Source organism: Amblyomma americanum, chromosome 3 (assembly GCF_052857255.1).
Source record: "Amblyomma americanum isolate KBUSLIRL-KWMA chromosome 3, ASM5285725v1, whole genome shotgun sequence".
NCBI classification, from domain to species: Eukaryota; Metazoa; Arthropoda; class Arachnida; order Ixodida; family Ixodidae; genus Amblyomma; species Amblyomma americanum.
The window spans coordinates 152,138,956-152,164,831 of record NC_135499.1 but is presented as its reverse complement, the minus strand read 5'-3'; the positions used below and the strand labels follow the sequence as shown (position 1 = coordinate 152,164,831).

Here is a 25,876-nt window from a genome sequence, read left to right as displayed (position 1 = left end):
TCTTCAATGGTGGATCTCAGAAGGAAGGCGCAGTAGTTTTCTTTCCGTATTACGATGGCTTACCTGCAACGCAGCATGCAACGCAGCAAGCGAATCTCTCTGGATGTTCGACTCCCAATTATGGTTCAGCACCGAATTTTGGTTTGCACCAGTGCAGATGCAGTGATCAATGTCTAGCAGTACCAGACGTACCGGAGACTGAGCAGTAATTCTGCCACTGTGCGTTATTTTGTATTCAGCCTTTCCTCTTTTTAGGTCTGCATCGCTTGTTTAAAGAAGTGCATTCCTTTTATCACTTTAGCAGCACGCGCCCGTGTGCTGTGCGATGTCAGTGCACGTTAAAGATCCCCAGGTGGTCGAAATTATTACGGAGCCCTCCACTATGGCACCTCTCTGTTCCTTTCTTCTTTCGCTCCCTCCTTTATCCCTTACCTTACGGCGCGGTTCAGGTGTCCAACGATATATGAGACAGATACTGCGCCATTTCCTTTCCCAAGAAAACCAATTATATATATATATATATATATATATATATATATATATATATATATATATATATATATATATATATATATATATATATATATATATATATATATATATATATATATATATATATATATATATATGCAATGCAATGCAATGAAGCTTTGAAGAATGGCCATGTATAGCTTTCCCTCACTGTAACTATTAAAATGGGCCCCGTTACAGCAAAATAACATTCACTAATTATTCGCGCAGCGTGGCTGCATTGTGTGTACACCGCGGCAGATGGCTGTATTTACCTTCTGAGCAGCAGTTTGCAATTCGGGTACCGCGACGTAGCCGCTGTTTAATAAGTAGTGGGATAACATTTAATTTGCCATTCGAGAAACTAAAGTGGCTTATTATTCCCAGCTTCACTGCTGAGCCTCATAATCAAGCTCGAAACAATCTTTTCTTTTAAGTAGCAAGAAAGACATTTTTTATAGTTCGCTTCTCTCTCATTTTTTACTCCTGGATTAATTCTACTTTGAATTCTTTGCGCTAAGTGACTGAGCTTTAGATACGCAGCCCGTTGATGTTACTGCAGTTCCTTGTCATCTGTTGTGACCTGGGCAATTTTTTCATGACATAAAGAAACATTGCGGGGGTGGGGGGGGGGGGGGGTGAAGAGGTGAACCAGGAGCAGTTACCGGTTTGATATAATGTTCTAGGAAAAGGGGACGAGTGGGGAAGGATATAACAGAGAGTTTAGTTAAAGATGAAGAGTGTCACTCACAGCCTGACGTGCAGGCACGATTCACACTAGAATGAGAACAGTGCCTGGGGCAAGCTTCCAGAGCCTGCCTGTTTACTTAATATTTCCGCGTATGTTCCTCCGCACTCCCATTTATTAAACCAGGAGTTAAGCGGCGGATTTAGACTGAGACCCATGCAAAACAACGCACGGCAGGCCAGTGTATCAAAATTGTGCATTTTTATTTACGCGGTGGGTGGGTGACGCGAAACCGAGGTCACTTTAAACGACAGCTCGTTCTCGGCTCGCTCCTAGAAAGTGCGAGCCGGGTGAGGCATCCCTGGTTGCGGTCACCAGATGCTCCACATGGGCTTCTTGGTGGTCACGGGTCGCACGCACTGGGGCAGCTCGGTCTTGCCCAGCGGGAGACCGACCAACGTCACGTCCTCGCTCAGGTGCAGCGAGTGGCCACCCTCCGGCACCTGCTTGCTCGCCAGCAGAGCGAAGCGGGTGGCTGCGCAGCGCACGAGGCATACAGGTTAGTCGGGTGGCATGTAGCATCGCGCGCTATATGCAAAAGCGCTATATAAAAAAAATAATATCGGAGCGACTTAGAATTGCATACGCTTGTACTGATACTTCAGAATGCTACCACAAGCCACCGATGCGCAGCACATATGACCCTGAGGGGACACCTAGCTGAACATGCACACAGTGCACTCGTGGCTGATGTCGAGGTATGTGTTACTGGTAGCGGCATATGCTTTTTAAAGTCCTTTAGCAGGGAGACGAAAGATACAGTTGCTGGCGTGGCATAGAACAAAACGACGTCTTGCTATTCTAAATACCAGCTAGCTCAGCTTTCTGCTTTATATAGCACTGCGTCATGGGTCCGGGCTTGCAACTATAAAGTGGCGGCAGCTGGTACAGGAGAGGGTTGATTAGAAAAACATGGAAAAGCCTTTGTCGTGCAGTGCTCCTAGTCACACTGATGACGATGATGATTAGTCATAGATGAGAGGGAGGAAGTTAAAAACATTAATGTGCGGGAAATAATAATAATAATAATTGGTTTTTGGGGAAAGGAAATGGCGCAGTATCTGTCTCATATATCGTTGGACACCTGAACCGCGCCGTAAGGGAAGGGATAAAGGAGGGAGTGAAAGAAGAAAGGAATAATAGGTGCCGCAGTGGAGGGCTCCGGAATAATTTCGACCACCTGGGGATCTTTAACGTGCACTGACATCGCACAGCACACGGGCGCCTTAGCGTTTTTCTTCCATTGCGGGAAAATCACACGTGCTGATTTATGCGCTAAAAAGAAAGTCTACATTCATGGGTAAAAGATAAAGAGCTGCGAAAAATTAAAATGAAGCTATAGTCAGATACTAAAAAAAAGCAAAATGAACCGTTCCGACACCGGGAATCGAACCCGGGCCTCCTGGGTGAGAGCCAGGTATCCTAACCACTAGACCATGCCGGAGATGCTGCACGTTGCGTCTTATCCTCCTTAAGAGGTTTGCTAGAATGGCATGCTTGCTCCTCTATCGTTATGTGGAGTATATATTAATATCAAAGCCTGTTATCGACACATACAAAACAGGCCAATACCGCAGTTAGAGCGTGTACGCTAGTGGTGTGTTTGAATGTTGGCGCTCCAGTACTAAGGTATTAGGCTCACGGTGCTAATTAAGGTCTTGCACGACTGTTGTATTTTCCAATCGCACTACACGATGGAAAATCAGCACACGGCAGCGTTCACAGCATGATGATAAAGGTGATCAGGGTTGGGTAGGAACCTGAATTTATCAATGATACGGCTGCCTCCTGCGAGCTTGCTGTCTTTTTTTTATTAATTTCTCCAATTGTCATCTATCGAGGCGATCACTTTCGCTTCTCTGACGTATAACAAACCCTAACACAGCCGCAACAACAACAAACGATACCTGCATGTTTTTTATTTAAAAAAAAGACCGTTGGCTGCTCTTGCGTGCGTCAGTAAAGAACAGCACGCTAGGCACACAATAATCCATGGATATGTAGCGCTGGAGGTTGTTCGGTCTGGCGACATAAAGATGGCGACGCACAAACGAACTTTTGTCATCTACGCGTAGATGGTGATGCTGACTGAGCGATGAACCAGATGCTTTGCAGTTTAGCGCATCGGGGAACTGGAATTCACAAGCCAGAGTGATATGTAGCAATGGCTATGATATATATGTAGCAATGGCTAGAGATGCACACGGAGCTGTGATATGGCTCCGTCTCGAGATTGCAGTCCTTTGAATACTGTGTGCACCTCTTTAGCAATGTAATTTTTGCACAGACGCTGAAACTCACCGTACCCAGCCGAAAAAAACACCATTAGTTCCCATTCGGGTTTCCAATTGGATCCAGTTGAAATGTCCAGTTGGTTCCAGTTGTATATTTGGAACCAATTGGTTTCAATTCGACATTCCAATTAGAACCAAGTTGAATGTTCAGTTGGCTCCAATTGTGTATTTGGAACCATGATGCTTTAGCTGGGACGTTCCAAATGGAACCAGTATGTATTTGAAACGACGGAAGCTCCAGTTGGGACGTTCCAATTGGAACCAATTGGACATTCCAACTGGTTCCAATGGGAATGTCCAGTAGGACCCAGTGGTTTTTAGTGGCCAGGTAGTTTCGATTTGAAAACTGCCGGTCTCAATTACAGTGCCCGAACTGCGAGCTTCCAGATAGTGCGGAGAGTTTTCGCAAACGGGCCCACACACTTAATTTGGAGAAAACAGGGTACTCTTCGTGAAAAACACACATTGCTTGTGCAATAATAATAATATAATATTTGCGTCTCCTCAGAAGAAATCTATGCAGTGCATACGTATTATAATTGATATGCTCGGCGACTGAGAAGGCGACGCAGACGAGACACATTGATCAGTGAACGCGAAGACGATGATAAGACGAAGAGCGAAAAAAATGTATACTGATTCTATGCTAAGAATACCTGCGCGTGTGTCGCAAGCACAGGACTCAGCCAGATTTGACTGCCGCAGTTATTATGAAAAGTCAGATCTCACAGACGGCTGGTCCTTTGACTTCATTTTCGCTTGAAGGTGTACATGTAATTGACTTCCGAAGGATAAACATCTTTCATAACATTGAAAGTGTGAGTGTTGGCACTATGGATAAAAGCAAAACACACTTGTGGTGCGTTTATAGGTCACAATTATTCTCAAAATAGGATTAAGCTGTGTGCGGTGCGAGCCACGGTAAAAGAAAGTGATACGGGTAACGTTAAGAGACAGGAAGAAAGAAGAACGTGTGAAAGAAGAAACGTGAGTTAATGATATTGTAAAATGATAGCAAGAAGCGGAAAGGGACGAGGGCAGAACAGGTAATGCAGAAAACGTGTCACCTGTAACCTGTAACATGTAACCTGTAACGTGTAATAGAATTCATTTCAAAAAACAGTGAACAAGGGGAAGCAGAAGATCTGGTGGATAGATAAGCTTGCGAAGTGATGTATATGGTAATTTGACGAGTGCAGAAAGGTGGCAATGTGATTTGGTTTAAAAGAACAAATGTTGGCAGACGTACGTTGTTCGAGGAAGCTGCACTTGCAGGCACTCAGAATTGTGAACTTGACCGCATCCACAGCCTCTTCGCGGTGTCCGGCCGTGACCTCCTGCTTCACGTGCAGCCTGCCCGAGCGACACTTGCGGCCGTTGTCTGCGACAAAGAATACAGCGGTTGCAGCGGACAGGGAGCACCCATTGTATAGGTTCCTCACCATTGCACATAGCACTCCAGAGGAACACGGTTTTCATGGCACGTTCAGCGCCACTAGATAATGAATAAAGCCGCGGTTTGTAATTTTTGCTGTTAAGTAGAAAGTGAACCGCAACGAAAGATAGTCATAGAAGTTACTGGTTGTCCCAAAAAGTCCCTCGTGCTACCGCTGCTCTAAGAATTGCAGAAGTTTCATGCATTCTAAAATACCTTAAATTTCGTGTACTGACGAAATAGCCGCACACGCAGCTGTACTACCATATATAATGAAACCTCAATGAAAGGAGAATTCATAAAAAGCATTTGAGGCCCACATATGGGTTAAGGTGCATTGTTTCGTGGCCTGGTTTAATCTTGAAAAGTGTAGTGAGGTTACGCAGGGGCATTTTTTTTTCTTAAGAAGGGATCCGGGAAAAGCAAGTAACTGGCGATAATCACGTTCTGTAGGGGTTTTTATTTTTGCATTTAAATACTTTTACAGACGTCCGCGAACATTACAACTCATTTTAGAACGAAGTGATGATGAGAATCCGCTTTGCGCCTTACAGCGTAAAAAGGACTGAAACCCCTTCACCTTTTTATTAGTACTCTCAAAAGGAGCCACAATCAGAATCAGTGTAGCAATAATAGTAATAATAATTGGTTCTGGGGGAAAGGAAATGGCGCAGTATCTGTCTCATATATCGGTGGACACCTGAACCGCGCCGTAAGGGAAGGGATAAAGGAGAGAGTGAAAGAAGAAAGGAAGAAGAGGTGCCGTAGTGGAGGGCTCCGGAGTAATTTCGACCACCTGGGGATCTTTAGCGTGCACTGTCATCGCACAGCACACGGGCGCCTTAGCGTTTTTCCTCCATAAAAATGCAGCCGCCGCGGTCGGGTTGGAACCCGGGAACTCCGGATCAGTAGTCGAGCGCCCTAACCACTGAGCCACCGCGGCGGGGCTAGTGCAGCAAGCGCCGCCTGCGAATTGCTTCAGCGTGCACCTCGTTTTGCCGCGCGTCAGAACGGCATGCTGTCTCTCTGATTTCACCCAGTCGCTGATTGCTGTTTCGCTTTGTCACCCAAGTCATAAGGATATCCCTATTCTGAAACTCTAATCTGATCGAGAGCTGCGCGTGGCAAGATATGAAGAAAAAAAAAGCGTTCCAGGAATGCAGGTCACGCCCATTCAGACGTCACACGTTAGATACCTGGCTTTACTTGGCTGATAGAGAAGAGCATGCACGTTCTCAGCTTAGGTGGCCAATACGTCCTTATCGTTCATCGGAGAAGGCTTACTATGAATCATGCACTTCAAAGAGCCCTTCGCGTGAATGCACACTCGCGGGCCCTCGCTGTACATCGTGCAAGACTGACATTCATTTTAACATTCGTGGAAGAGCCAGCCTAGGCGGAGACGCGTAGCCAGAATCTGTTTAACTTAGGGGTGTGCGAATAGTGTGTTCAATACCGAATAGCATTTGAGTCGAACCGTCATACATCAGAATGGAATATGAATCGAATATTTTTACGAACACTGATATATCCGAATAGAATACGAATTCAAATATTTTATAAATATACGCTACATGTTCGAATATTCATACCAAACGAATAATCGTGGGAAACAGCGAATATCTAGCGGCGACACTGCGATGCGGTGCTATAAGTTAGAGAGTTGTAGCAAGAACTGCCAAAGGATCACTAGTGACTAAGTACAGTGGCCACTAGTAAGAGTGTACTGCATCCTGGACTGGGGGAACCGGAATTGCGACAAAATACGCGATGGTATGACGGCACCGTTACTTTGATTTTGGATGGCCTCCGAGCATGACCTTGGATCGGTTTATGGGGGCTTAACGTCCCAAAGCGACTCAGGCTATGGGGGACGCTGTAGTGAAGGGCTTCGGAAATTTTGACTACCTGGGGTTTTCTTTAACGTGCGCTGACATCGCCCACTACACGGGCCTCTAGAATTTAGCCTCCATCGAAATTCGACAGCCGCGGCCGGGATCGAACCCGCGTCTTTCGGGTGAGCAGCCAAGCGCCATAACCACTCTGCCACCGCGGCGACGAGCGTGATGTTTTTTTTAACTGTATATATAATGCATGTCACCTTTGATCCGAATAGAATTGAGTTATGAGTCTGCGCGCGTCTTGTCTACTACTTCTGTTGTCCGTGCCTCTTAGCGCAGTACCCACAGTTCAAGATGCAGATGCAACAACTAGCCCATCTTTCCGCTCTACTGAGAGTATACTGACTGACTATACTGGTCATGATGTACTAATTCTGATCATCATGTCATACGCACAGGAAAATTAGCTTTGGTACTGATGACGACAGCGAATAAACTAGCGCCACGCATCAGTAGAGGAGAAGGACGATGTCCGGGCAGGGTCTTGTGAGTTCGGACATCAAGGCACGGTTTGCTAAACCTTCCTTGGCGCCGCCGTGTCGCTGAATAGGAGGCTGCGTGCGAGCATTATGCATGCCACCGCACAAGCGGACCACGTCGTCGAGCAGAGCGATCGCGTGAGAATGCTGCGCAGCTTTGGAGTGAACACAGGTTTTGAAACTGTCGTCGAAGATACCAAGGCGGGCATTATTCAATCTTCCTGCCAATTATTCGAAAAGTATTCGAAGATTTGCGAACATATTCGATTCGTTCTGAATAATTTTGAAAGTGCCTATTGGATTAGTTCGACGAATTGAATAGGATGATATTCGATTCCCTTACCAAAATACCCAATATTCGCACACCCCCACTGGTTATGGTAAAAGCAGCTATAATTCCGGCACACTTCCTTGCAAAAATTTGATGACATTTCTGGCAAAATTGAGGGATTGTACTAACTCAACCCGTTATTGAATAGAACAAACCAGCTGGATTTTAAGTTATGAGACAGCGAGGAAACGGTTAAGCGCAAAGAGGAATTCTTACCAGCGTGGCCAACAGTGCGGTCCGTCTCCGGGAACTGGTACCTTGCCTTGGCTGCAAAAGCAAAAAAATGCGGTCACTCGATCCGTTTTACAAGGTTAGCTGTTACAGCATGATGACAGCTCGACTAATAAAATTTTCGAGCACCTACATGCGTCGCGTTTTTATTTTGTGCCCAGATATAAAGTGTCACTTTTAGTTCATAACATAACCAAACTTAATCATTAGGCAAAAATATACAAATTTTTATGTTTCAAAGCTAATAACAGGCTGTGAGACACGCCTTAGCGAAGGTCTCTGAATTTGTCTCGATAGCATATGGCTCTTTAACGTGCGCAAAAATATTTGAGCATATGGTTGCCATGTTCGGTGCATCGAAATACCGTCGCCGTGGTCGATATTTAGTTCGAAACTTTGTGCTTCGTCAGCATTAGGCATTAACACATTGCCTCGTTCTCGTCAGTTCCCTTCTACTATTCGCAGCACAAGACAAGCATAAAATGGTAATTTTGACTTGACCCATCTCTCTTAATGTTTATGTAGTGTGAAAAATTTTGTTATCGCAAAACTTGGCGGTGGTCTATTGTCTGGGATTAAAGCTTCAAGAAATCTCAAGAGACCATGCTCAAGCGAATGGGCATGATCATCGCATTTTATAATTACCTGCTCTGCGGTCTCCCCTTTTGTAACTTTGAGCAGTCTGACCGTTTGACCTTGTCTGACCTTGCTGACAGTATGACCTTGCTGACCATTTTGAATAATGTATCGATTTACAAGAGCGAACATATGGGTTGTTGGTACTGCATGGTCAAAGCACAAACAAAGGACAGAGAGTGAGACAAAATTTTGTAGATAAGGAAGTAGGAAAGAAAAAAAGCACAGGAAAGCGCTGGCTACAAACTGTGTTTCGATCTTTATTTCACTCTCATTCCTCTTTTTTTTTTCTCCTGTGAGTGAGCTACGCATGTTTTCTTGGCGGGACAAAGAATGGAAGGCTAAACGCAACCAACCGAACTATACTCTACAAATTTTACTAGCCTTGAATAGTTAAAACACTTGAGTGGTTAAGTGCGGATGAGTTCGATGAGCGTGGATGAGCGTCGGTCACCTTTACAAACGCTCATCGACGCATCTCACGTTGGAGACGTTTTAGCCTCACAAATTATGATGGTTGCGCACAGAACAGTTAGCGTCGGTCCTTTGATGCAGTTGATTAGATTAGAAACCGTTTCAAACGTTGGCTGTCGCCGGTAGATGATCAATAAAAAGCGCGCAATAACCTTATCCGGTTACAGTGTTAAGCTGCGCCTAAGAAAAATGCACAGGACACACTGAACGTAGTTTTTTATTATTGCTGGGTTTTTGAAGCGAAAAGCTTGCCTACACTTGGTAAAACAGTAGCCGCGTAGGCCGGAGAATGACCTTGAACGACCTTCAGCCCAACCACGTTAGCCGTGCATGACCAAATGTGGTGCAGTTTTAGTGCCGAACCCTTGATCCCTGACCTTTGACCTCTGACCTTTTACCTTTGACATTGGCTGTCTTTTGGGTTGACATTTGACCGTAAGAACATCCCATGGGGGTGTTGCAAGGTTATGTGATACCACTTCATAGCCACGTGGCCGTGTGGGTATATACAGAACGGCTGTCGCGAGCGTGTCGCGTAGCTGACATGAACGAGCCTCAGACGCTTAGTAAACGTGCATGCTCTTCGCTAATTCCAGGGTTAGCCAAGTTAAGCCACTGTCAATTTTTAAACATTTATTACATTCGTTATTTTAGTTTTAATTATTTGTAACCAGCTGTGGTCCCATTAACACTGTGCTGCGATGCGAAGGAACAGATTTTTCTATTCCGCAGTACTGTTACTGTGCACCCTGCACACACGGATCCTGGTTATCCGGACTGTCCTGATCTCGTCATAGTGTACAAAAATCCCGACAGTAAAAACAAACGCTATTTAAAACATTCGTGAAAGCGTTCAAGGTTTGTGCGTGGAGTGACGACCAGAGTAATCCTATGCCTGGGTTATATGGCTCCTCCAGTGTCCCCAAGCGCCCCTTCGGAGCACATTGAAGTGGAAAGTTGGTGCGCTCCAGGCACCACGAAGCCTTCGTTTCCGAGTGTCCCCAAAAGCCCGAGTAGCTACACAAGGCTCATTCACACGTGTCACAGAGCGACTGCTTCAGTCAAGCGCGCAGAGCGTTGCACACCTCGACGAGGACGGTACGTGAACCGAAGGGGAGCAACAGCACGAAGCCCACTCAGAGATGAAGGCTGCCTTCGAGAGGAACACGTCACCGCTCTTTCCGGCGGAAAAGGCGAAGCTCGCGCGATACGCCAGCCTGGCGTCTCTTTCGTCGCGTCTCCCCCCGCGTACGCCGTTTGTGTGCACATGCGACCGCAGTGGGGGTCCTTATCGTCGTATCCTAGGTCTTGTGGGGCCGTGCCCTCCCTTTCTCGCCGGCAGCCGAGCGACGCAGTTTTTAGAGTCGCAACAACACCTTATCTGCGTACAACCTGCAAGAGGCGCGCGAACACCGCCACGAGGCGTTTCCGTCACAATGGGCACACGTACTATCAGCAACGAATGAAACGCGAACGAGAAAACTGAGACGGCTACATACAAACGCGAACATATTAGCTCCTGGATTTGAAATGCAAGCGAGGTTGAATAACACTTCTGAAGAAGAGTCTTCACGCCTTCGAGATAAAAATAGTAGGAGCTAGTATTTAGCTCCCCCTGGCTAAGAGTGGCGTATATCGCAGTCCGTGGTTCAATTGTTTTGTTCGCGTTTCATTTCTTGCTGATAGTACATACCACGATGAGATGCGACGTCTCATTGGATCCGAAGCCGATTAAATGGGAAGACGACTCGGTGTGCGAGGGTGCTGTCTCAGGTAATCGTAGCAGAACAGAGCGCCGCGGAGACTCGTGAAACTTGCTTAAATAGGAACATGAAAATCGCCGCTAGCATCGCCATATATCGTGAAGAAGAAGAAGGGCATCCGTCAGGTGCTTAATTGAATGACCATGTTTAACCACGCATTAAGTTCTGTGAACATGAGCTTTCAAATTACCTCTGGAAGGCAAGCTGAACTTGAGAAAGTTAGATTTGCCTTGAAAAAGAGCTACGTGGTGAGTAAGTGGTAAGAGGTGCTGTTCTTAATCCCGAGGTCGAGGGTTTGGTGCTTGGTTGCGGCGACCCGTATCACGTCGGGCAGACTACATTTAGGTACGTGTAATGAAGTCCTGGTGCACGTTAAAAAGATATAGGGAATTGAAACTGGTCCTCAAATTTTCTATTAAGAAAACCTTCAGAGTCTTCGGTGTAGCCTTCAGATGTACGAACGGCCACACCGTCCTGAGGAGGTGGCTTTGATAGCTAAAGGAACACAGCTTGCTTTTAAACCTCTTAAACATTCTAGCCGTCACGGATGAAGTTATTTGGATCACCTGGTGCTGAGAGAATATCAGTCAGTGATAATTTGAAGTCTATAACTATATCCAAGACAGACTGTTTCGCGCGTACTGTATTCTTACAAACCAAACGAGGATATGCCATTATTTAGCGACTATTTCATGGAACTCTGATGAACTCGGACTTCGCCCCGAGGGAGAGAAATACATAAAAAGGCGTGACTGTGAATCAATGCGCATCTATTCCCAGTTTTAGCTTTTCGTATAGTTATCGGTTATCATCTGTTACGTTCCTGCCCAGTGGTCTATTATGATGCTTTATGAGGTGATAGCGCAAAGACCGGACAATCCTGAGCGAGTCCTAAGAGTAAGAAATCCTTCTGAAATTAGAGACATTCGTCCATCCTATTAATTATCGCAATAGTAAAAGTAGTGACTGGCTTAATTCATGGTTTGTGATATTTGTAGGTGGCTTTGGGAGCGTTTGGCTTTCTTAACAAACACGAGCGTCAACGATCTAGAGATGGTGTAAAACAATTGTATCGGCGATGTTACGCTAAGCGAAAAAAGAAAGCCGCGTAATACTGACACCCCGCCCTTCAAGCTCCTAAGTGGCCATAGCGGCACTTGGAATTGTACTGACCTATCAAGGCAGCTACAGTGGCGTCATAGGGAACAAAACCAAAATTCAGGGAAAGTTTAGGCAGTTGTAAATGTCGTGTACAGAGCTTGATTCTTTTTCCCCTCGTCATCATGAGACGTCATTGATGTGTAATGCCATGTAGTCCTCAAGGAATTAAACCGCGGATTAACGACATTGCACAGGGTCAGCGATTAAAAAGAAACAAAAAAATGGATGGTTTTCTACGCAACCTTGGGGGACTCTGACACAATACGCAACATTAAAGCGAAGCTGGTGTTGACGAAGCGGAAAAGAATGCGACCTTCGAGACTGCTTTCACACAGCTACGTGTTCCTGTACTTTCTGTCTTTTTTATTATATATGGCTGTAAACGCAGCAGTACCAAAAGCAAGAACCTAATAATGTCCAATAGAGGCGCACACCACCGTAAGTAACAGGGACGTGACGTCTTTCGAAGAGTGCGCTGCACTTTACAGCCAGAGAATGCTCATAACAGCTGGACACTATCAGCGGAATTGATGCTGCGGTTCTTTTCAGTATTTGGCCCCTGCAACCCCTCTTCCTTATCGAGTTCACATGTATATCTAAGCTTTATGCATGACAACGTGGAAGCGCTGGTGTTTTCTCAAGCTTAACACGTAGGATGCGATGAAATTCGTCGCTTTGAAGACAGGCGTAAGACTGCTGCACCTTACTGCGTAAATAAATAAAAGAAAACAATGCGAATCTCGTTTTCAAGTTGAAACGGTAATGAAAAGTTTCAACACGAGATACCTGAAACGTCGAATGGTTTAGTCCTGCAGTATTTACATAGCAAATGATAGAAATGTCTAATTACTGAGAACCATAAATTCGGCAGCCTGCTTACAACCAGATGAGATACTTGCAGTTACCCGATGCGTGTTTTCACTATTAAGCAACATCTGGTACAATGCAAGTTTGTGCAACAGGTGCTAAAAAGTCGAGATTCTGCGATACCATGTAAATAAAGTGCCGGGTATGGTTTCAGAAGGGTTCATAGTTAAATATTTGTGTTTAAAATAACAAATAGCAGGTTGAAATAACACAGTTTAATACATTTTGGACTCCCTTCTCCATTTGTGTTTCCGCTCTAAGAGCCGTGCTTCTATTACACTGGAAATATGAGCACAGGCTTTCGTTTTCTGTGCACTGGCGCTTTCTCTATGCTACTACCACATTATCTGCTGCCTGCAATTTGTGCGGGTCCTCGTGCCTTTTTCCTTTGTGCAGCTTATCAAAAACAGATATCAATATGCTCGTAACGATATCTATCAACATGGATACATATAAGCCGATGTTGCGAGCCTTGTGACGTCACAACGCGTACCAACAATGGCGAGAATATTGCACGTGTGAATGAGAGGAGTTGAATTTATTTTGGACGTACCGATTTTGCCCGCTGCTTAACACGTAATTGTTCGACCAAAAGCGCCAATGGTCGCGTGTCGCAAACCTAGGGCAACTTAACTCACTACGCAAAAAAAGAGTGCTCTAATGTTTCAACTGAATCTAAATTCTATTTGAAGGAACGCTGCTAGATTCCTTTCGTTAAGTATTTTGAAGCGAGAGCTTCATTACGCTAGGTAAAGCCGATTTCGCTGTGCGTTGCCGGTTGACCTTGAAGTGAGCCAGAGCTCAGGTGCGGCTATAGGCCTTACCATATGTGGTCCACCATGGTGCCGTACCACTTGACCTTTGTCCTTTGATCTTGATCTTTGACCTGTCGATTCGCTGGTAAAGGGCGGTAGAATAGGCCGCAGCGTTCACTGGGTGAGCAACCTCTCGCGATGAACCATTAATTTAACTGCCACCTGCCAGGGTGGCAGGGTGGGCGAGCGGCCTATCCAGTGTGCGGAACGCACTCAACGTTACAGACGCCAAGCCGCGTCTACTTGCCCGATACACCATGGCTTTCGCTCTCTAACCAAGTTCAGCAGTAGTGAAACCGCAGCAATTTTTTTAGTTTCATCTGCTTCTGTTTGCTTCATGTCTGCGCAAATCTCTCAGGACGTGGCAGAGGGGCTGTGTAAACATGACTTACGCTTCACGTTCACGTTGATCTGGGCGTAAGATCCATAAGGAATGACTGCAAGAGATAGAAACCGTGTGTTTTAGAGCGCACATCTTGATAGCGCGCGCCAAGAGCGAATTGAAAAGATGGAATTGTATGCACTGCAAAACATACCGGAAAGGCTGATTTTGGGGGCCCACCAAGGTTGAATTGCTAAAGGCAAAAACAGAAATATGAGATGAAAGGAAACTGTATTAAGTCACGGGGGTTCGGGGGTTCAGTGATGAACGTTCAGTGGAAAGAACTACATGTTATTGAGTGTTTTGCAATTGACTGCTATGTGCAGCCTTAATAATGTTTTCGAGATCAGCGATTTTAGAATGTAACTAAGCCATCAAATTGTTTTTCTAATAATGGTACCCATTAATAAATTTGCTGCATATTTCCTATTTCAAATCCGCATTTTGGAATGGAGCCTTATCTTTAAGAAAAAAGATAAATGTTCGCTAAGCGCAATAAAAGGTTTTATTGCGCAAGCACTACAGGGCTGCAACCAAAAATCTCGTGTGAAACCTCGGAGTAACTCTGTAAGCTCAGATTAGTTCGGAAGAGCATCGCGCCAATGGGAGGGTGACCTTGAAGGTGACCTTGGTACACTCAAAGTTCCTTGCTTTCGCAACTTTCAAGTAGGGGGTTGCTTTTGCGCGTCCACTCGGTTTAATTGAGTTAAAATTCATCCTTTCTTTTCGTAGGCAAAATTTATTTATAATTATCATTGCGTAGATATGGCATCTTTTCAGTTTGACGACAAATATCGTTGGTAAACTCGGCCTCAGTGTTCAAGCGAACTGCTGCACGAACCATTGATAAGCTTTATCGTCTCTCACCGCAGGTAATCATAAAAAAAATAACCGCAACAAATATTCTACGAAATTTTACCAAAGAATTTAAATTTAAGTTGATTATTTAAGTGCAATGAAAAATATAACATCAAATTGAGCTCATTTGGCTCTTATTCTTTTATCTCATGCGGCCAATGTTCATGGAGAGTTTCAAGAAGGCTTTACTCGGGTGTTAGGATAGTCACAGGATGAAAATGTTTCGTGATGAAGGTGTCCAAGAACCAACACAAACACTATACATAAAGGAAAATCCTCTATTGTCAACTCCTCGTCGTTTACATCATTATCATCGCAGAGTGGCTGCTGGCATGAATCACCGCCCTGGCTGATGTCACTCAACCTCATCCCAGTAACAACACCAAAAAACAATACCAACAATATCACCACGTAAACGCTTGCACTAGCCATCAAGGTACGCATTATATGAAGGCATTGATAACAACATATGAAAAGTGACCGCGGCAAGTGTTGCGCGGATATGTGTACGAGGATTTGACGAGGAGACTATACGAGGTCTTATCAGCTTTCATACCGAACATGACAATGCGTCCCCAAATGAACAAGTAATTTGCTTATTGTTCACAAATTAGCAGGCTATTTCGCTATCAAATAGTGACGTCTTTTTGGTTTCCTTTCTCTCAGTAGGAACAATGATGCTTGCAAATGTCTTGCCGCTAGTGCGGAAAAGTCGATGCTTGCGTTGTTTAGTCGTAAACTGATCAACTTCGAATTTCTTGTCATCTGCGATTTGAATCGCTGCAAAGCGTGGTTTACTTTCTAATGCGGTTTAAATAAACAAAACAAAACGAAAAAGAAACTCACCGGAGTCAGTGCTTGACGAGAGCGCATCGTCTGGAATGCTCACCACGGCAGCTATCGGGGAAGGCGGGAGACAGAATGAAGCGCGCAGTTCAAAAGACAACCGGCCGGAGAGAGCGCTCGTCCCATAACGCCATTCCACTCGCACATGTTGAGTGGCTACACACGAATGTATCCAAGGCACGGTTAATCTAGTATATCACGCTATTTCATGTAATTAACACGACGTATCTTGTACAAGAATGACAGGCCAACTTGCTCCCTCAGCTTTCTTGCCCACAACCTGATTTCATCACTCACGTTTAAACGCTTCAGGTGCTACGAACATAACTGTACACGTTGCTTATTTTGCAGCTTTCTGTCATTAGGCTTACGTTCTGCACTTATAAGTTATTTCTTTGTTTCAGTCGAATTCAGCGCCATTCATATCGCAACAGGGGTCCTTTTTAATGTTCGTCAGAGAATGCGGTAAATATTTTGAAAGAGTGAGTTTGCAAGCACGTCCACCGACATAACCGTGTACTTAAACAGCAATAATACTTTTTTTTCTGCGTTTGTACTGTCATGCTCACCTTAAAAAAAAAAACGGTATATAGCCACATTTCATCTTGATATGAAAAGTCATGATATTTCACTGTTGCAATTCCTTATCATTGTGACACTTGGAACGAAATTATGTACACGTCTGAAAAATAACAACTGTTAGTGTTTTGCGTTGAAAACCTAACTGGCTTTCGTCAGGCCTATATTAACATTTTTTTTATGAAGTGAAATGGCGAGTGGTGCATAAATGGCTTACTATGGCGGTTAGAACATAGCTGTACCGATGTGTCTAGTTACGTTAACAATCTCTTAACAACTCCTGTCACGTCGTAAGCACTGATCGCAATGCATCTTAAAAGTCGATACTGGCCTCAATTCTAAATTATGCCGCCATTGTGTAGCTCGTGAGCCCACCTTGACATTAATAAAGTGGAAAACAGCCGTGTTCTGAGAGTGAACTGAGCAGATAGTCACAGTTTACCACAATACTGACCAGTATAGAGTATAGTGTCAGCGGGCAGTACACGTAATATAGTTTCGCGAAGTGTTTCCAATGACAAGGACACGGAAACATGGAAACTGAACATGAACATGAAAACTCATTATTTTCACGCCTGAAACCTAGTTCTTGGCTTATTCTTGTGTTTCGAACAATCGCCCGCGGTGCTTCGTAGCTTGCGTTGTGGAAAAAAATTAATAGTCGCATGTTTAAGTGTGTGAGGAAAGCTAGAAGGAGAGATTGACTTAAAAAAAAAATCCCGATATAGTCTGGGGAAAGTACAGTGGTTTCATAGCCTCATATTCAAAGAAAAGACTGTGAAAAATCTCCCTAAATAAGAAAATCGGAAAGCAGTCCCCCAAAAGAATGATTTCCGGCTTACATTCCTGCACTGGGATATTATTTTATACGATGCCGGGTGGAAAATTTCTATCATACTCTACTTCGTGCAAAAGTGAGAAATAAATAGTCGCGAGTCTGGACACGAGCAAGTGACGACTACAACGCACGTGACACGAAAATGAAACAAAACAGTTTCTTACACAACAGAGATACTGACCATAATTTGATTTGCAGTACTGCGTAACGGTGGCGGCCGGCTCCTCGGACGCGTCGAGGCAGACAGGACAGGTGGCGTGTATGTTTTCCGGACATGGGCCCTCATCAGCGACATCTGCATTTATCGATCATTTGCGAACCAGATAACAAGCACATGAACTGAGAAAATGCAATTAGGAATCACTCGTAGCTCGCCGCATTTACAGTTTCCGCGCAGCTATTCAATATGCAGTACAATGATTAGCTTCCAGGCCTTGGACACCACTTTAGTTCAGCAGTGCTGTCTTAGAGAGTTCACGTAGCATATCTGAACATTTCTTCTTGCGTGATGTTTGATGCTTCTATACCATGTGATACAAACGTTCCCGTGCACGATAGTATCTTACAACAGAAATACACAATACACACTGTTCGTAGGAAGAAACAGGATTTGAGCGCTTGGCCACATCCGTTGGAGTGAGTGCCGGTTTGGATACAATCTGTTCTTTGAATTCCCTCAATATTTAATTTTTGCGTTGGTCGTGTGTCTTTGCAATGCTCGCAGCTTTATTTGCTCCACTGTCCTTTCGACTCCCAGCTTGACTAAATTTTAGTAAGCTGTGGAGCCTGCTTAGGCTCTTAAGTGCAGTGGCTCCAGCTTTTGAAGCAGACAAGCAGGTATCATGTAACCTCTTTTCCTCCCCCAGCAACCAACTTCATTGTGCAACTTTTTTAAACTACGTATTTGTTATAATGGCTGGATTTCTCTGCTGCAGTCTGTTAAATGGTTGTAGCGTCTTATTCCAAAACAGAATACGCTCTTAGGCTCGCTATGCTTCTGTTACGACACAAGCGAATGTGCTACGATATAAATTATTATGCCTTCTTCTTTTCGCCTTGGAACATGTTCACGTGCGTAAATTTATGAAGATGTTCCGGCTTTATGAAGAATCAGACAGGAAAGGAAACAGTTTTTTTTTTTTTTCATCTTTTGAAGTATGCGGGATCTTGTCCTCGCCAGTACCATTACGCCCCCCAGAATTCTTGTCAAACTATGGCATTTCACCGTGGTAATACCAGGAATTTTGCTTGTAGGTAACAATATACTGTGTCATCTAGCTGTTACCTTTGGCCTTTGCCGATCTTCTGAATCTCACATGCATCTAACGGCGGCAAGGTAGCTTCACCTCAAGTGTAGCCATTGTGCAGCAAAGCCAGCGTAACAGAAGCAAAAAAATTTGGAACTGGTTTTTGGGGAAAGGAAATGGCGCAGTATCTGTCTCACATATTGGCCGACACCTGAACCGCGCCGTAAGGGAAGGAATAAAGGAGGGACTAAGAGAAGAAAGGAAGAAAGAGGCGCCGTAGTGGAGGGCTCCGGAATAATTTCGGCCACCTGGGGATCTTTAACGTGCACTGACATCGCACAGCACACGGGCGCCTTTGCATTTCGCCTCCATCGAAACGCGGCTGCCGCGGTCGGGCTCGAACCCGGGAACACCGGATCAGTAGCCGAGCGTCTTAATTACTGAGACACCACGGCGGGTTAAGCAAAAAAAAAAGCGCCGAGAATGGTTTCCGTGACTGGGGGCGATTACTCCGTGGAGGTTCGCAGTGCAAGGCGTAAGCCGATCGTTCTAACATCCCGAGATAGCGCGCAGAAATTAAAATGAAGATTGGGCTTGATGATAGACGCAGAAAGGAAATTAACCTGAAAAGGAAAGGGAGATGACGCACACAGATACTACAAGCGCACGAAAGCTTGTTCAACGAAAGCGCACGCGCACACACGCACGCACACAGGGAAGCTCAAGAAAAGAATTATACACGTATTCAACTTTTCTTGCGAAACGAATTGCCATAAAGATAGAAGGTCTTTATTTGCGCCTAAGCCTCTGCGGTGTTGTGTTCCTGCTCAAGCGTACGCAATTAACTTTGTAAGCAGTCGGTAATGAATTTAGCAAGACACAGTAAACGGACAGTTTCAGTGCTATGTTGTGTCGTATACTTGAGCTAGAGAAATAAGCGACGGATGAATGCAACATAAAAGATGTTCGTCTGCAAAGCAAGATGACAATGAGGCAGATAGCTGAGTTTGTTGACTCAGTGTTGGAATACTGCAGGCGAGATGAAACGAATACAAAAAAAGAAACTAACGGGGACCTTCCTCATCTGTTTGCTTCTTCTTTGCCGTCTCTGCTGCAGCGTCCTAACTTCATTTTCTGCTTCTGAGTAATGAAAACTAACAAATGAATGACAAGGAAGTGTTTAGCAGTAAATTTCTGAATGATAAGATTGAAGGTGGTTTCTCTGAATGATCGCTCCTCGCCTCACTCGATAATCCCAGTCATCGCGTTTATTCACGGACGAAATGCGTGTACACAACGCCTGTCTTGGTATGGACCTTTCCAAGAAGCGTACTCTGGGCGTCGCCATACTGCTAGTTGGACTGTTGCCTGTGTGCACCTGGCGTGAGCACGCTGGAAAGGGTAGAACGAGCTCTGTGCACCTGTTCGCAACGGTCGAAAATAACAAGTGTCTTAATATCTTTCCGAATTATTTAGGGCGCAAAGAGAGGACGAAGGTAGAAAAACACAGGGCGAGGCTCCTCATCCTGTGTTTTTATACCTTCGCCCTGTCTTTGCGCCCTAAATAATTCAGAATGAACTAAAACCAACTAGCCCAGCAACAAGTTCTCTTAAGCCTTAATAGCCGCGTGTACCCGACGGAAAGATCTGTGGACCTTATCTCTGGGAGACATGGGTTCATGGAACCGGAAAGAGCAGAGATGCGAAGCTGCCGCGCGGTCTTGCCACAGCCTAGACGCAAGCTTCGCCGAGAGCCGTGAAAAGGTCTATGGCCAGAGCGCGCAGATTTTCAGTTGCTATACTGGCGCACCACAGGCGCTGTGCTTGCCCAAGTTGCGTTACTTTAGAAGATAAAGCACTTAAAAAGTGACTAGCCGTTACCACTGCGCTTACCTGCGGAGTCCTCCACGGGAATCTCGAGCTCGGGAAGCGGAAGCCTGTGTTCTCCACCACCACGGCCGGTCAGCTGGACTTTCTTGTCGACGGAACAGGGAGTCAGCGTGTGCATGCCATGTGGGAGTGGGTAGAGCTTGGCGCCCGTACCAAGCTGCAGGGATCCGTCGGAGAGCTTGGACTTCTTGTCTACCACCAGAATGGCGTAGCCGGGGATCTCTGTGACAGAAATATACTCGGCGCTCAGCATCCGTCTTTCTTCCATTCACAAAATCCGTGAGACAACTACGCGGATAGTTCGTCAGCCAGTCAACCTCTGGTCACCTATAACTCCAACTTTAGCAAATGCATTGTGGGCTTCGAGGTACGACAGCCGAGGTATCAATGCGGCCTGGTTTTTGGTGAAACTGAACGAATGTGTCCACTGTGAGATCTTCACTATGCACGCAACTGTGATAAAAAGCGAGTTGTGCACCAACCGCCGAGCAAGAGTGCACGGTGTTTTGTGCATGTCGCGTAACGCAGGGTTACTGGCCTGGGGATTGAAGTAACAAAGGAGAGAGGAAGGATAGATGGGGAAGGATAAACAAGTAACAATGAGGGCAAGATCAAATCAAAGTCGCAGACGTTTTTCTTGCCGTTTGTTTCATTGTGAAAGGGAAGAATCAATCGCAATGAATATTAATGCTCATAGAAGATCGGGGTGTGAATATGGAGAGCTGTTGCCCGATAAGCTGCAAAGAAAGCAAGGTATGAAAATGCAAGGATAAAATGGTTTGTCTCATGCATTTTAACGAATTCCTACGGCCTGAAGCTATACAGGGCGTTGAACATTAGACGGTGGGAAAGTTTAGGGCCATTTAGTTAAAAGAGCGACTTTTTCGGCATAGCGTTGTCTGCAGTGTAGTGCATGAGAATACAGTGAAGACGTCCTAACTAGATGGCTGGTTAACTAATATAAAATAATTAACTTCTTAAGTATTAACTTTAGGCTCCTTGTTTATTGGGAGGTTCGGAGCCCGCCGTAAGCAACATCCCTATCAGTTTTTAGATTTTAGAAAATGTCATTCTTGTCGCCGCTGCAGCTCAAGAAATTTTGGGGCCGCACGCGAACGATACTGAAACTGCGCAGATGCAGGAGCGCTAGCCATACCTTCGAGAGCGCATCACACAGCGGTGTTGGCGTTACGCGCTCTCTACGCAGCGTCCGGGTTGGAGCGATGAGCGGGGCAGAGAGCACATGACGGGTGCGCCGATGTGTGACGCGCATTCGTTGGTGCGGCTCGCGTTCTGTGCGGCTGCGCGGTTTCAGTATCATTTTAGAAAGCCTAGAAACTTATATGAATATTGGGCTACAAGCCTCTCGATAAATAAGCAGCCTAACATCAATAGTTAAAAAGTCGCCTATTCAGTATTAGATTATGAGACTGACGCGCTGCCTACTGCGCTACCGAGACAAAACGCTAAGGCGCCCGTGTGCTGTGCGATGTCAGTACACGTTAAAGACCCCCAGGTGGTCGAAATTCTTCCGGAGCCCTCCACTACGGCACCTCTTTCTTCCTTTCTTCTTTCACTCCCTCCTTCATCTCTTCCCTTACGGCGCGGTTCAGGTGTCCAATGATATGTGAGACAGATACTGCGCCATTTCCTTTCCCCCCCCCCCCCAAAAAAAAAACAATTATTATTATTATTAGTTAGCCAGCCTTCTGTTAGCACGTCCTCGCTGTATTCCGCTCTACTACACCGCTGACATTGTTAAGCCGAAAAAAGCGCTCTTTTAACTAAAGGGATATATTTTTAATAATTGCAAACAGTCGTAGGTGAAACACCCTGTACACCGGGCTTGCGAAAAAAGTCGCAGACGACGGCTTCGGATTAACTTTAACCACCAGTGGTTTATTACAGGGCTGAAACCTAAACGCACGAGTTCACTTACTTTTTACCGTAATCTAACGGAAGCTACCAGAGCCATGTATCTCTCCCTTGACCCTTCTGGGAGCAGCACAGCGCCGTATCGGTTGTAATAGCACGAAGTGCTACGTAATACATGTCGTATAGTTGTCCGGCATTGCGTTCGACGACAGTACTTGCACGTTACGTGATAAACTTTTTCTGCATTAAAAACACCATAATATTTCATTCAGCGCGAGACAGCAACAGACCGCATGCAGAAAAAAAAGAAAACTAGAGAGAGACGACCAGAAGAAACATGACGAAAAATGATTCCGACTCACGACTCTTGAGTTGCTGGCAGGGGCATTGCCTGTTGAGGAAAAGCTGCAGGTCGTAGGTGTCCTCCACTGGGTTCATGCCTCTGCTCACGTTGTACAGCGCCTTGACCGTGTACGTCATGCACGAGTCCATCAGGCCGCTGGGCTCTGCGCAGCGATGATGTGTGTACGGGGCCAGAATACAGTTATCGACCTTTCGCGCGCATTTGTTTCACCAGTAAACTTAGTTCCAGATCCGGCGGGAAAAGCTTTGAAGACTTCTGTCGTCATCATATTTCTGAGAAATGATTTGTGTTTGAGCTTCCTCATTGTTTCCCGTGCAGGGAAAGTAACAGGAACCATAAGGTAACCATACTTAGCGGGGAACCCATGGTGCTGATTTTCGCTTCTTTACCGAGGGATTGCAATAATGTGCAGCAATTATTTTCACCCCCTCCCGAATAAAAATCGCGAATATTTAGTATTTAAGTGTGATAACTTTTATGCAGAGAAAGCCAGTAATATCGATTCGGCGACATACCTTGGTCAGTTGATGCATTTTCGCTCGGTGTTCCGTTCACTGCAGAGTCAGAAAAAAAATTAAAAAAAAATCAATTTACGCGGTAGGTTATTTTTGTGACACATACCCTCATTTGACATCGGCTCGAAACACTTTAGAGTTACGTATAGCCCCAAGTTTTGAGGAGGAGGAAAAGCACTAAGACTTGAAAAAGATATTCGGTGATGTGAATGTGGATTATGACACCGTCTGATAAAAAAAATAACGAAAAAAACTTTGGTACGGAATGACAACTAATCATTTAAGACCAGGAGTTTGGGACTCACCTTTGATGACAACGCTGAGATTCTTGCCGAAGCCAGTTTCGTCTGAAATTTGAAAAAGAAAGATTTTACATAAGCGTCGTTTTTTTTACGTCTAGCGCGTTAAACAAGAGTTGGGCTTACTGGTCACTTGTATGTCAGGAAGATAAGCTTGCTTCCAAGTGAATTGGCCTGCGAAAAACAAGCGAGACCACAAGTGTTCACTCGAATTCTTAAACGCCGTGTCGAATAAGCCGATCAGTTGAGTGTATCTGCGAAACGGCAAGCTCGAAGACTGACAATGACTGACAACGTCTAGTGACCCCCTTTGAAGGAACAAAAGCGTGAGAGATAACACAAAACATAGAGTTGAGAAAGAAATGACCCAGTGACTACTGAGGTAGTAGCTGCTTATTTATATTTTAATGGCTATCCAGAGCTACGGCAAATCATCGTGGCTCATCACGACATGTAAGTTTGCAAGGCAGCCAGATAACAAGACCCACAGACGCTCCTAGGTAATTGAAAAATTGCTGCGCTCTTTAAAGCAAACTGCTTTCATACATTTCATCTATGATGACATATAGAAGCACAACAATTATGGCTAAAGTTTGTTTTCTCCTTCGCACAGAAAACTGAATGATGAGATTTTGGGGTGCAGAGCACTTCGGCGTCGTCAGTGACATTGGGTTTGCATAAATGACTTCCACGCGATCATTAATAATCCAGTGCCAACAATTTTCCCTGTAATAGTGGCCTTTTCTTATTACCAGCCTTTATGTGTTCTTTCCGGAGCATTGCTTCGTCTCGCCAATCTCTCTTTAGTATCTTAGATTAAGTTTTTGCAGTCCGGCCCGGGGCAACGCAAACAAGTATAGACAAGGGTTAGAAGTACATACCGTTTTTGTACTCGGCCATCTTCTGGTAGTCCAGGCCAATCGCAACGACCGCAGCTGCAAACAAGTCGGGCAGAAGAGAAATTAGGTCAGCAGCAGCAGCTTCCATGTCCGACAAATGTGGTAGAATCTATCCACCTACTTTCGGCGTCTGCCGCTCGATATCAGCGTTCGCAGTGACCGCAAGACGAACTTGACCGCGTGGCAAGTCTACTGTGCATGCACATAAAGTAGACTTCGATCTGTTTTCCAAATGACAATCAGCGACTCTCCTGTCGTGTCAGCTCGTATGGTATACCGCGGTTTGCATAAGGTCACAGGACGTCGGTAGATGTGGAACAGGCTACCGTTTGTAACTATGGCAGTTCAGCTCACGGTAAACAGTGAAATAGGAAATTGTTATATGCTATATAACATTTTTATATTGTTATATTTATATAACGCTGCTGCAGTCTTGCTCCAGGTGTCCATGACAGCCCAGCGGCAAAATACTAAACTAAGGGCTCCAATGAAAAAAGAGAATTCTGACGGGAGTAAGTTTTAAAGAAGTGTCTGATAACACATGTCTAAGCCTGCACTTGCATCCCAAAAGAAAGTTCCGACAGCATTCTGAGCAAAAAGCGTTTGCCCCTGCAATTCATTCGCGCTATTCAATTCTTCTTGCCCGTAGTTATCAAAGAATAGAATAAGCAGCCAGAAGTACGGTGAATAAACGGGTAGGTGTAGGTGCGTCAACTGGCACTTAGCACTCTTTATTTAAAATTTCTCACCCTGTCATGTAACACTTGCTAATATGTTTTTATAGGGCACATATGATTCCTTAGTGAAATATATGATATCCCGGCAGGTACTTGAATGAAAAAGTAAGTAAATTATGAAGGAATAAGTTTTAAACAGGTAAGGGTGACCTATATGAGGTTACAGTGACGAAAGAGTGAAGACGCCTACTCCGAAAACGCCATGATTGCCTCATGCAAGGACAACAACTAATTCCTGGTGCTTTCCGGCAAGAGTTTCTTCTCGACCTCACCGAAGGGAGACGCCGCTCTCAAGCCGTCATTGGCATGGTGAAAGACTTCGCGCGCAAGACTACAGACGTCGCGGAAGTTCGCATCGACATTTTAATCTCTTTGTCGAGCAGCATCTCGCACCGGTGTTAAGCTTGCTGGTAACTGGAGTGCGTGACATGATTTGCTATAAAAGTGTGTTGACAACGAGCAACGATGCTAGATATCTAAAAAAAGGGAAAGAAAACATGACCGGTCCGTGTAAAAAAATCAAACAATAGGTTAAATTCGTAACACCTTCGAAAAAACGCCGTCTACGCATTCCACGCCACTGGAATAAGCAACACCTCATCTCAACTGATGTTCCGTTCGCTCGAAGCACCATCCAGCCAACGCTATGCCCTGCCAAGATATATATATATATATATATATATATATATATATATATATATATATATATATATATATATATATATATATATATATATATATATATATATATATATATATATATATATATATATATATATATATATATATATATATTCCAAGAGACCGTTTCGAGCTCCCTGCAAAAATATTGGGAGTCGCCACTGCACTGCAGATGGCCTCAAAAAAGTCCACCTCTCGCCTTACTCATCATCTTCATGGTA

At 44.8% G+C, this 25,876-nt stretch overlaps 1 protein-coding gene and 1 non-coding gene across 2 annotated transcripts in view; both read right to left on the bottom strand.

The window, feature by feature from the left end:
• Positions 1-1,442: 1,442 nt before the first annotated feature.
• LOC144125201 (uncharacterized) overlaps positions 1,443-25,876 on the bottom strand; it is a 79,245-nt gene continuing 54,811 nt past the window's right edge. The window contains exons 21-33 of the mRNA XM_077658404.1: positions 24,220-24,273; positions 23,465-23,512; positions 23,345-23,386; positions 23,040-23,078; positions 22,523-22,666; positions 20,289-20,507; positions 17,330-17,443; positions 15,732-15,782; positions 14,182-14,220; positions 14,038-14,082; positions 7,915-7,965; positions 4,802-4,933; positions 1,443-1,733 (exon numbers count right to left, since the gene is read on the bottom strand). Coding sequence (XP_077514530.1) covers positions 1,570-1,733; positions 4,802-4,933; positions 7,915-7,965; positions 14,038-14,082; positions 14,182-14,220; positions 15,732-15,782; positions 17,330-17,443; positions 20,289-20,507; positions 22,523-22,666; positions 23,040-23,078; positions 23,345-23,386; positions 23,465-23,512; positions 24,220-24,273 — 1,142 coding nt within the window. The 3' untranslated portion in view covers positions 1,443-1,569. The remainder of the gene's footprint in view (positions 1,734-4,801; positions 4,934-7,914; positions 7,966-14,037; positions 14,083-14,181; positions 14,221-15,731; positions 15,783-17,329; positions 17,444-20,288; positions 20,508-22,522; positions 22,667-23,039; positions 23,079-23,344; positions 23,387-23,464; positions 23,513-24,219; positions 24,274-25,876) is intronic.
• TRNAE-CUC (transfer RNA glutamic acid (anticodon CUC)) lies at positions 2,631-2,702 on the bottom strand. The gene has a single exon. It is a non-coding gene; the product is annotated as a tRNA-Glu (tRNA).